A 13,082-nucleotide genomic window follows, 5' to 3' on the forward strand; every position below is an offset into this window, starting at 1 on the left:
CTTATGCCTCTTGAATCACGCCTAGAGACCTACACCTTTTTTGTATGAAATAGGCTCACACATGTCTGTTGAGCCAGACTCGCAGCATACCTTGTAGATTGACACCTATAGGTTTACATCTTAGGTTCAAGCCTCTAGACTCACGTGTCTAAGCTTACAGATGTAGGATAAAGCCTTTTTTGTATGAGGTAGGCTCATGGATTTTTAAATATAAAATAGGCCTTTTTGGTATGAGCTAGACTTACAGATTTATTTTTATGAAATAGGCCTACTAAGCACAAACTTTATGAATAAGGCCTAGATAGGGTTGGTGCGTAATTATATTTAGATAATAATTCTAATTTAATTGGATAATAATTGTACTTTAATGCCCCAATAAAGGACAAGAATTTTCCTTGGTAATTGTAGCTGGTATAGATTGTATGACATGAAAATCCTTAAAGGACACGAGTAGGCATATCGTTATACAAGTCTTTAAGGCAATAATAATTAGTTAGTAGAATATTAGATATACCTACATCTAGACTCACACCTTTGGACTCACTTTTGTTACTCATACCTCCAGACTCGTGACTCATGACTCACATCTCTAAACTCATAATTCACACCTCTAGAGTCATGATTCATGACTCACACCTCTAGATTCATGACTCACACCTCTAGACTCATCACTCACGACTCATGCTTTTTGACTCAATCTCATGACTCACGTGTTTAGACTCACAGCTCATGTGTCTGGGCTCATGGCTCATGTCTCTAGGCTCATGTGTTTGGCTCATGTCTATTTTCTTGGGATTGTAGGCTCGTTTCTCCCAATCGAAGAGCTAGCTTCATCTCGTTTTTTAGAGCTTTTAAGATTTTTTAGACTTGATGGGGAGTGATTAAGGTTCTTAATCCTAGTTAATGGTGGTTAAATAAGTGATTAAGTGTTTCTTGATTGTTTTTAATTGATTTTTAAGCTACCAATTCCATGCTTTTAATTGATTTTTAAGCTACCAATTCCATGCTTTTTATTGATTTTTAATGCTTTTTCCAATAATACATGAAAAATTATGAAACGCATATACAAAAATGAACTATCTTATTCTAATCCACACCTAATGGAGCTTAATGCTTATGTTTTCAGAGTGAATTAATCTACTCCTAATCACAATTGCTAAGCTATTTTTGGTTGTGAGCTCCAAAATCATGCAAATCACCAAGAAACCAAGCTTTTCCCTTGTAAGGTATAAACTTAGAATGCCCTATTGTTAATAAACTTCAAAACAAAATAAAAAACGAAATCCAAGACTCTAAAATCATATGTATTTTGAAGTGTGACCTCTTAATCAACATCGATAATATTGGGTGATCTCAATAGCTTGGAATTGATAAACAAAGCTAAGCCCTAAGCTAGTCTGTTTGGTGGCGTCAAATATGTTTAAGTCAAGAGCTTATCTTAGCCTTTGCCCAAATCACAAGTTGTTGGGTCTTGCCTTCAAGCCGCAATGGAACTCCCCCCCCCCCACGCGATGTAGATGTATTGGCTCATGCTACATCCTCAATGCGTTGTCACACCATAATACTCCTTTGCTAAAGGGTGAAAGAAGAGCTCTCTTTTTCGAGATGGAGGCAAATAGAGATTGATCTTTGCGGGGGGGTTTTCTCTCATAAAAGGCAGACGAAGAAGAAGCTAATAAGAGGTAGAAACCTACAAACAAACCTATCTCCATTAAGCTAATGAGATGTAGAAACCTACAAACAAACCTATCTCCATTAAGCTAATGAGAGGTAGAAACCTACAAACAAATCTATCTCCATCAAGCTAATGAGGGGGAGAGACCTACAAACAAATCTATCTCCATTAAGTAAAGCAAGATTCAATAGCATAGATGTAAGCAAGTGTAGAGAAGAGCTCGCAACAAGTATTGCAAAGGAATAATTGTGTATTACTTAGTGTCAAAATTGACTTATATATAAATAACTAGTTACTAGGCCGACCAAACTTAAAAATAGTCCAGTCACTGTTACTGATCTTAAGCAAGTATGCACACGAAGTCCTTAGACTTTCCCTATAGCTCAAGGTAAGTTTATATGTTCCAGCACTGTTATACAAAAGATAAATATCCATTTGAGAAAGAAAGTATAAAGGGCCTTACAAAAATAAAGCACATCCATGACCTACAATGACAACCTGAGCTCAAGTGGGGCATTGAGCAAATGCTTTTCCAACAATGATAATATTTAAAGGAGCAAATATGTTCATTAATTAGTGCCCGCTTGCACCAATTAATGAACAACATAAGGTTAAACCTTACTTCCCCAACAAACGAAGCGATAGAGCGAGCGTATAGCAGACCAGAGCACTCGCGAGCGACGAGACAGACAGACTGTGTAGTAAACCAGAGAAGAGCGTAGCAGATGCTGGTAGATTCAAGAGAGCACTCGCAGAGAGAGAGTGTAGCAAACGATGTGGGAAGACACGAGAGAGAGCGCATTACAGAGCAGAGAGCGTGTTCCAGAGTAGAGGAGAAGAGATCGCGAGAGAAATAGATAGATTAGAAAAAGATACGCCAAAAATATCTAGAGTCATCCCACCGCCTCAACCTCAAATTGTTCAAACTCGAAGGTTCCAGCCCCAAAGGTTCGAGCACCTCTCGCTAAAGTCACCTACACCTCACTAATTAATTAAGAAATTTGGGACCCATATATTATTGAGTGGAAAAATAAAATTAATTAATTAATTGTTATAGTGCGTTGGTTAAGAAAAAAGAAAAAGCAAAAAAACGAGGAAGCCGACTAGGATATCAGATATATTACCTTTGGTCAATTAATTCTTTCAATCAAGGTCAGCCCAAGCCTTCGTTGCAGACACAGAGAGAGAGAGAGAGAGAGAGAGAGAGAGAGAGGCATTAACGTGCAGAGAGCCTCTTCTGTCGAACTCGTTCAAACCAGGGAGAAGAAAGAAAGAATCAGGCGCCATGGTGCTCGCGGAGCTAGGAGGGCAGATCTCCCATGCCCTCCAGAAGATGAGCAACGTGACGGTCATCGACCAGAAGGCTCTCCAGGAGTGTCTCAACGAGATCACCCGAGCCCTCCTCCAGGCCGACGTACAGTTCAAGCTCGTCATGACCCTCGCCGGAAACATCAAGAAAACCGTGAACCCTGATGACCTTGCCGCAGGCCACAATAAGCGCAAGATCATGCAGCAGGTAAATCTTCCCTAATTTCAATTAGATTTTAATCCTGGCTCAATTTGTTTACGCTTATTTTTATCAGTCTTTCGCATGACGTATTGCCCCCTACAACTAGAGTGCAATCTTGTCAGAAGGTGTCAACATCTATGTTTGTTGAGATAATTAGGGTTTGATCATTTGATGATGAATGTGTGTGTGTGTGTGTGTGAGAGAGAGAGAGAGAGAGAGAGAGAGAGAGAGAGAGAGGTAGGTATATTAATGTCTACGAAGATCAAAGGGTCTGTTTTGATCAAAAGTGTTGCAATGAATCCTTAAAGTAACTGTATCGCGGGAAAAATAAAACTTACTGTTATGCCTAGGCAAGCATATGGCAAGCCATATGCAAGCCTAGACAAGCGTATTGCAAGCCATATGTAATATGCTTGCTTAGGCTTTTTCCCATATGGCTTGCATATTCTTGCATGACAAGCATATGCAAACCATATGAAAGCATATGGCAAGCAAATGCAAACCATATGAAAGATTATACTTGCATAGGATTACAAGCATGTGCTTGCATATGCTTAGGCAAGTATTGAGAACATTCTCTCTTACGGCAATTGAGGTCTTGAGTGGCTTGTATTCTTTGTCATATGAACTGAAGACAAAGTTGCAAGCGAGAGTGGAGTTATTGAAGGATGTGGTATGATAAAAATTGCACATCTCAATTGCATATCCTCTATCTGGTAAAAAATGGGGATGACTGTAGTGTGTGCAGCCTCTGAGTGTGTGACCTCTCTACATCCATTGATTGTCATGGAGCGCTCCTATGTCTTTGGGAGATCTCTAGAATTTGGAGTTGTCTTGTGGAGGATCGCCTTGGCATAGTAGGCGGTGGATGTCTTGCTTGTTGCAACTAGCGTGCTCTATCCAATGTCACATGGGAGGTAGAGTGGTTAGAGTGACTCATTAATCGCCAATGTCACATGGGAGGTAGAGTGGTTAGCGTGCTCTATCCAATGTCACATGGGAGGTAGAGTGGTTAGAGTGACTCATTAATCGCCAATGTGTGCTCCTTGGTTTGTTTGGTGTGCTTATTGGAAATTGGGAAAAAATTATTAGTCAAACTTTGGTCAATGCCAATCAAAGTTGAGTTAACTAGTCAATGTGGGTCAAGACTCAACTTTGGTGAAAATTGGCCCAAAATTGTCAAAAATAGGCAATGTTGGCTCGTATGTATGTTAGCTTTGAAGTTTTAGATCCTCTAAATTCTATTCTTGGCATGTCTTCATGCTGCTTGTCCTTTTTTTTTTTGGCGTTTTTCATTCTTTTGCTTAATTGCACGAAACAATTGAAAGGGGGTTCTGTAACTCGCGGATGCCCGGGGGGACTAGGGCCTTTTCAGGGGCAAACATCCATCTTTCGAAAGGAGAAGTCTAGTGTGCGCAACATACAAGTTCCTTCAATGAATATTCAATGTTCTTGAGACATTGCAAACATTGATGTCTAATCCTTTCTCATAAACCCCAATAGAAATCATTAGGGACATCATGCTTCTCCTTTTAAGAAATAGCTCTTCATTTGACCTAGGCCGTTTCACCATAGCTAGGGTATCTCAAAACCTTGAGATAATTACTTCGTTAATCCGCACTTCTGTTTTCATTCTATCTTCAACATGATTGAGTGATCAATGTATATTAAAACATTTAAACATGGCCACAACCTTAACACATATCCATCATCACTTTGCATAAAACATAAAGCTGGACAAAATATCCACAAATGGTGAAAATGGAGCTTGCACATGTGACACCGCATAGAGGCCGGAATGGGCCGAACCCCCAATTTGAGTATTTTATTACCCAAGGAGAATAATATCATGTACAAGCTTTGAGGACCTTACTCTCCCCCCACGGGAGATGTCGGATTATCCACATACAAATGCCATAACACAGCCCAACACGAGGCAACCAAGCCGGAACGTAGGTTGTAGAAATGTCGAGCCAACAATATAATCCACATACTTTCGTGTGGGTACTGATTCTTCCCCAAAAAACCACGGGTCTTCATGCAATAGAGCTGGTACAGCAAGTACAACTCTCTATTCAGTCGGTACAACAAGTACAATGGCCGGTACAGCAGGTATAATGGTTGGTACAGTCGGTACAATGGCTGGTATAACAAGTACAAGGATTGGTACAACCAGTACAATGGCTGGTACATCAGGTACAAGGGCTAGTACAACAAGTACAATGGCTAGAAATTATAATAAATGATTAAATACCCTTGCCTTCAATATTTCTTCGCGATGGAAGCCTCCAAAACAGTCCCCAACAGTCGGTATTCTTCATGGGTAGCCTTCAAGAGAGAGAGAAAGAGAGTAGTCATCATTAGGGCAGCCTATAACGGTGGTAGAGGCTAGTGTGCAGCAAGAGAGCCTTTTTTAATGAAGAGAGAGGGCTCCAATTTATAGATTTACATGAGCTAAAATGGCAAGAGAAGGCTACAATGACAAGTGGAGAGCCACACAATAGTTGAAGTGACAAGTGTGAGGCCACTTGTCTCACTTTGATCCACTTTCTAACAAGTGTTAGGCCACTTGTCTCACTTTGGTCCACTCTCTTGCCACATGTCCCAATCTAAGAGATGGGTTCTCCCATAATCTCTACCTCTAAAAATATACCAACTAGTAGACATTCTGTCATAGGCACTTTGCCAACTCTTGGTATCTGCTCAATTCCAGATGTAATGACGCGAATAGAATTTCCATTAGACTCGGGCCAAAAAAAGCAACTCTCCTAAATTTTATGAGTGTGATCCTTTGTATTCTAGGATAATCCCTCATTCCCAAAGCTTGTACTTTCCAAATATTTAGACATCTTGGAGTCCACCAGACCCCTTTCATACTGGGAAATGTCCAGGCTGGTGACATCCTTCCCAGCTTCTTAAAAGTTGTCTGCAACTTTAAGCTTCAAGTTATATATTCAAGATATAATCATGTCCCATCAAGTGGGCGAGACGAGATAGTCTCAAAAATCCAATATAACTGAAGAATCCATGTCCCAAATAAATGGGCAAGAATTCCATGGAAGATATGCTAGACACAGGCACAAGAGCCAATTGTGTCTTAATCACCAATATCAATGAGATAATCATATGCCAATGAAAATCACCAACCAGGTGCTAAGACACTTAAATAAGTGCCATGCACAAGAAGCTAGTGCCTCGCACAGAAACATGTGCTATGCACACAAACTGGTGCCATTCAAGAGCACAAACCATGGTGACAAAAAAGCTGGTTCTCCATAGTTATGGCAATTCTTTCTCCCAATCCCAACAGTTTCCATGTTCTCCCATACAATCCCGACTCTGATCGACAAGCATGGTGTGGAAACAATGAAACATTCACTCCACAATCGCAACACGAATCCACGTGTATAGTGGAGTGTTCATTGAATTGCCCTCTCACAATCCCAACATGAATCCACATGCATGGTGAGATGAACAATGAACCTCTTGGTCTCTGTATGGGGAGATAGTGATTCTAATATGGCTTAAAAAAATAAATAAATCCATGTTCCAAATAAATGGGCGGGACAAAATGGTCCCATAAGTCCAGATATCATAATCATGTCCCAAGTAAATGGGCGAGACAAATCAGTCCCATAAGTCCAGATATCATAATCCATGTCCCAAGTAAATGGACGAGACAAAATAAGTCTCCTGCCAACAAGGCATTGGTCCACATGACCCTTGGCATAGACATAAGTCCCGTGCTAACCAGGTGTCATGTCCACTTTAGCACTTGCACTCCGTGTTGGTACTCTCACCACACACCTTGGATGAGAGGTGGGCTCAAGTAACAAGATAAAACAATCACTCGCAAGCATAAGCATTTTTGCTACACATAGTTTATAGGCATTTCGGCCACCAATTGTTTGTAGGCATTTCGGCCACCAACTCACACTACCCTCTGAAGTGTCCATGTTCCCTTCCATCTGCTCTCTATTGTTCCACCCAGATATGGTGGAAACAATCTTCAAGAGAGCACGTAGGACAAGAGAAGACTACACACGGTATGTTGTGCTTGATACTATCCTCTGAAGTGCCCATGTTCCCTTCCATCTGCTCTCTATTGTTCCACCCACACATGGTAGAAACAATCTTCAAGAGAGCATGTAGGACAAGAGAACACTACACAGGGTATGTGAACCATGAGTTTCATAAGTCCAATGCATCCCAAATAAAGGGAACCAAAAAGAATAATCCATAAACCTGAGGATAGATCCAAATCCCTAGAAAAGAAGTCCAGGAATCTGTCATGACCCTGTGTTTTTCTCTGGACAAGATGCAGATGTGCACGGGGACATGGTGGACAGTGTGAAATGGCATCAGGTGGGAGTGAAGATGGAAGCCCATCAGGTGGGAGTGAAGATGGAAGCCCATGTGTGGATAACCCCATGTGTGAAAGGGGGCAAAGGAATTTTAGCTTTGAAGGTTTAAAAACCTTTAAAATCATTTATAAAGCTTTTCATTAAAGAAACGTGGCCCTTATGCTATTTTGGGGCCACGTGTGCTTTTTGGGAAAGGAGTCGTGGAGGAGCCTTGAAGCGCATGTTCTCAAGCGTGGAAAAGGAGAGGAGAAGGGTCGTTGGAGAAGCCGTGCTGCTGTTGCTGATTTTCTGAGTGCAAACCAGCCGTACAGCACTGTACGGCCAGATCTGCTGCAAATACCCTCTTTTCTCTTCTGTTGCTGGCTGCGCATAGGAGCTGCTGCAAGGATTTCTGCTGCACACAGGGTCTGGTCAGGCTGTACCAGCAGGTACAACAGCAGTACCATACTGTACGGCTGCCGTACAGTGTACGGACAGCCAGGTACAGCAAGTACAGTTGCTGCAGGCGGTGCAGACAGGTGCTGGACAGGCCTAGTTACACAGATTCAGGCGACCAGAATCAAGACAGTAGGCTGATTGTGCAAGTACAACTCCTGGCACGTATCCCGAGGTGGTACAGACGGGTACGGGGCTGTTTTTCAGATCTGTACATTCAAGGACAGCATAAGAGTGAACAAGGGCTGGATATTCATGAACATAGACATCATGACGATGGCGTTCAACTGATGAGACTTTCAGCCTTTTTAAGCTTTGGATTCGGGACTGTTTTGGGACAGTTTATGGGCTGTTTTTGTTTGGTTGCAAATTCAGCAATGTACTTGGGTTTCTGGCTACAAGTATAGGTCATGTGGTTATGTTTCTTGGCATGGGAGTGAAGCAAGCTCGCATGGCTGCGTGCTCATGGAGCAGATTGTTTTCTTCCAGCTAGAAAGGAACAGTGGGAACTACAGTTATGAGCATCTCTATGTTGCCAGATGTTTCATGAGGGAACAGGTAACTAGATGTATGGGAAACAGGACAGAAGTTTCAAAGGGGAACAGGCCTAAGGGTTTCATGTGGAAACAGGTCGTAGGTTTTCTCGAAGAGACATGTTTTTGGGTTTCTCCAGGAGATAGGTCACATGCAGGCAGAAGGTACAGGAGTGGACACATGTTTGGTACAGCCTTGCTACTGATAGGACAGGGGACAGGGAATCCATGACAGAGATGGATAGTACCCTTGGATGGTAGAGAGGTTTGTACAGGTGTGTCAACTGTACGGTATGCTGTGCTGTGATGCGAGTTCTCTTTTGAGAGACAGTTTGGGAGTCTGTGTTGTGATGCAGAAGCACTGGATGTGTCAGGGTGTGATGGTGTTCATAGTGTGAGAGGCTATGGATGGTTGTGGCAGCCTTGATCATGGGAGAAAGTTTCTGTATGCAGACTCAATGTGAGAGAGTCTTTCGATGTGAACAATGGCTGGATTTATTTGTGGATGCCGTGTGGACAAGAAGCCAGATGCAGGTTCTTTGCAGGCTTCAGGAGTTCTACTGGGACGGCTGAATTACCAGCCTTATATTGTAATCAAAGCTCTTATATTCAATTAAAGAAATACCGCAAGGGGCGCCACTGCGATTTGGGGCCAATCGGTGTCTGTGTACTATTTGCAGGAGCACTCTAGCTCCCCTTGTTTGTTTTCCTTTTCTAGGTCCTCAATGGCGTTGAAGTGTTTCATGTGCGAGTGTTTTGTTTCACCGCCCTTTCGTTTCGTCAGGCCGGTTTTCAAGGTTCCGTTTGCCGGGACACATCGTCGACTTTCTTAAGGAGGCGAGTCCGTGGTTGCTTTGGTCGGGACAATCGCCAACTTTCCTAAGGGGGCGAGCTCGTGGTTGTCTCATGAGAGTCACATCAAAAGCTTCAACATGAGGAAAGTGAAAAGGAAGTGCAGGACACAGTACAGGATTTTGTGTCTTTGCCTATATGAGGTGAAGAGCAAGAGCTGAAGATGAAGCTCAGGAGAAAAGACACCAAGGACAAGAAGTAGTCGGCCAGGAACAAGAAGCAGTTGAAGTATTATGGTGCAAAACATTCGACAGTTAGTCACCGGTCGTATCTTCATACAGGCTTCATGGGTTCGGAAGACAGTTTCTTCCTATGTTAGTGGTGATCTACTATGCTTCATCGAGGACTTGTGCTTACCACTTGGGTGGAGTGCAAGCAGGTTTTGGGTGCGTGAGGATGTATCAGATGAGGCTCAGATGGAAGTGGAGGAACTGGACGAGGTTTTTATTCCTGAGCATATACTGGCACATTAAGGAAAGAAAGGTACAGGGTAAGGTTTCCCGTCGCTATCCTGTGAAGTTCAAGAGCTGTTCACTGATGGATACGAAGTGGATGGAGGAGGTTCACTGATGGATGCGAAGTGGATGGAGGAGGGTGACGTAGCAGATTCACCTCAGGAGTTGCAGCTTTATCTTGATGCCTATGAGTTGGAGTCGACTCTTGTTACGACTCATTCAGGTTCAGCAGAGCATGGGTCTGGAGCATTGCCTGATGCTCAAGAGGGGGGTAGCACCTCCGCTCCCTTGTTACAGACACGCTCAGTTGTCATCTAGGAGTCGCTTGGTGACATCTTTGTATTCACCCGAAGGTACTGAGGCTGACAGTACATCTGCTTATGGGACTTCTATGATCTTGTGTTCTAGACACATGAGATGATGGTTGAGTATGGTTCACAGTCGCGCGCACCTTGAACTATAACTGCAACTATGGATAACTCTATGGAGGACATAAGTCTTGCGAGCAGTCCTAGAGTTGGTTTGGTTCATGGAAATATGGATCGAACTCTGTTTGTGCATGTATGCATACACTTTTTGAGGTAGAGGTATTTTTGTATTCTGGTGCCATTGGATCCTGGTATCATTGAGAATACATTGGGAAATACTCTGCATTGTGTCATGTGCTGCATGTATGTTGGTATGATACATCAAGTGCTTTATTATGTTCATGGATGCACCATTGGGTGTAACTCCTGCGGGATGGCCATGAGACATATGTGGGAAAGTACTTGGTAGATGTAGTGTTTGGATGCATTGAGTGCTTTCATATGCTCATGTTTTGCCTTCAGTCATGGGTCCTGCGGGATGCCCATGGGCGTAAGGCTTGCGAGCAGCCCTTAGACTGTTACTTTGGAGTAGGTAGAGCATTTTGAGGAGCATATTGTTTGCGAATGCATATATGTGTCATGCATATGTTTGTCATATGTAGAATGATGCATGGTTTTGTTTTTGGCTAACACAGTTAACGTGTTTCCATTTGGTTTTAGACTTTTGCTGTAGGTTCTGAAGGAACAAGCAAGAGGACAATGTGGCTTATTGTGCAGGATGATTGTTTTATCACCCAGATGCATTGGAAGGTTGTTTTTGCCATATGGAGTGCTTTTACTCATAAGATGCTTTACTGTGCCATTGAGTGCAATCGAGGACGCTTGCCATTTTTCAAGAGGGGGTATGTCATGACCCTGTGTTTTTCTCTGGACAAGATGCAGATGTGCACGGGGACATGGTGGACAGTGTGAAATGGCATCGGGTGGGAGTGAAGATGGAAGCCCATGTGTGGATAACCCCATGTGTGAAAGGGGGCAAAGGAATTTTAGCTTTGAAGGTTAAAAACCTTTAAAATCATTTATAAAGCTTTTCATTAAAGAAACGTGGCCCTTATGCTATTTTGGGGCCACGTGTGCTTTTTGGGAAAGGAGTCGTGGAGGAGCCTTGAAGCGCATGTTCTCAAGCGTGGAAAAGGAGAGGAGAAGGGTCGTTGGAGAAGCCGTGCTGCTGTCGCTGATTTTGAGTGCAAACCAGCCGTACAGCACTGTACGGCCAGATCTGCTGCAAATACCCTCTTTTCTCTTCTGTTGCTGGCTGCGCATAGGAGCTGCTGCAAGGATTTCTGCTGCACACAGGGTCAGCAGGTACAACAGCAGTACCATACTGTACGGCTGCCGTACAGTGTACGGACAGCCAGGTACAGCAAGTACAGTTGCTGCAGGCGGTGCAGACAGGTGCTGGACAGGCCTAGTTACACAGATTCAGGCGACCAGAATCAGGACAGTAGGCTGATTGTGCAAGTACAACTCCTGGCACGTATCCCGAGGTGGTACAGACGGGTACGGGGCTGTTTTTCAGATCTGTACATTCAAGGACAGCATAAGAGTGAACAAGGGCTGGATATTCATGAACATAGACATCATGACGATGGCGTTCAACTGATGAGACTTTCAGCCTTTTTATGCTTTGGATTCGGGACTGTTTTGGGACAGTTTATGGGCTGTTTTTGTTTGGTTGCAAATTCAGCAATGTACTTGGGTTTCTGGCTACAAGTACAGGTCATGTGGTTATGTTTCTTGGCATGGGAGTGAAGCAAGCTCGCATGGCTGCGTGCTCATGGAGCAGATTGTTTTCTTCCAGCTAGTAAAAAACTATGAGCAATATTAAAATGATTCCATTATGACACATATGTAAGGAAGGGGAGTTTTTTAAAGGAGGTGCATATTTCACATAAGATGAAGAGTTGAAAATGTACAAGGTTTATTAGTAAAAAACTATGAGCAATATTAAAATGATTCCATTATGACACATATGTAAGGAAGGGGAGTTCTTTAAAGGAGGTGCATATTTCACATGCTTGAATGAGTTTTAAACTCATAAAAATTGAGATATTTCATCTCTCCTCTCTCCTCATTCAAGTCTAGTTCCAAAAAGTTAGCTTAACTGACCTAAAAATGGTCAAATATTGACCAAACTGATTTAGAAAATTCTAGAATCAGTTTGTTTGGTTAGGAGCTCAATTTTTCCTATAAATAGAAGCCTCCCCCTTGTTGAAAAACATATAGTGTTTATGCGTCGTTACTCTACTCCACCTAAGCCAAGAACTATGAATTCATTAATAATTCACTAGTTTTTGGAGCTTCCCTCTTTCTTCAATCTCCATTAGTGGCTCCATCAACATACTTAACCAATTGATTGGTTGGGGGCCTCTACCGTGAACAAAGAATCAAGCAATTTATAAGGTAATTAGTGAATATTGATTTTTTCTATATTTTCTCAATGTTTCTCTCTTCTCAACCCCTCTCAAGCTTGAGAAGCTTAATTGGTATGGTTTTTTAAATGCTATTGAAGTTAATTGGTGAATAGTAGTGAAGAGTTACATAATTTAATAAATGCTATTGAAGTTAATTTTCATTTATGTTTAATTCCTAATGGTTTTTATGTAATTTCTCTCTCTCACTCAAGAAATGGTCATACTCATGACCCATTCTCAATCCAAATCAAGCTTTTCATAAAGCTTTTCCTTAACCCAAGATTAAGCTATGCTTGAGGCCAAATTAATGGTTTTTTTTTCTATGCTTTTAGTTTATGTATATTGATGATTCAATCCATTATGGATTAATGATCCAATTAGAGATCATTTTAATTATTTTCTTAATGATAAACTTTATCTCTTAGAAAAATTGAGATTTATCAGTCATAGCAGCGGAGCTATGGCAAAATTTTTAT

General features: G+C 42.1%; 1 protein-coding gene across 1 annotated transcript in view; it reads left to right on the top strand.

Moving 5' to 3' along the window:
• The first annotated feature begins 2,824 nt into the window (after positions 1-2,824).
• The window catches only part of LOC147604829 (signal recognition particle subunit SRP54 2-like), a 38,605-nt gene continuing 28,347 nt past the window's right edge, over positions 2,825-13,082 (top strand). Inside the window, exon 1 of the mRNA XM_086794835.1 lies at positions 2,825-3,191. Coding sequence (XP_086650961.1) covers positions 2,961-3,191 — 231 coding nt within the window. The 5' untranslated portion in view covers positions 2,825-2,960. The remainder of the gene's footprint in view (positions 3,192-13,082) is intronic.

This window comes from Cibotium barometz, chromosome 61 (genome assembly GCF_041138505.1).
Source record: "Cibotium barometz isolate CiBa-2024 chromosome 61, ASM4113850v1, whole genome shotgun sequence".
Classification (NCBI taxonomy): domain Eukaryota; kingdom Viridiplantae; phylum Streptophyta; class Polypodiopsida; order Cyatheales; family Cibotiaceae; genus Cibotium; species Cibotium barometz.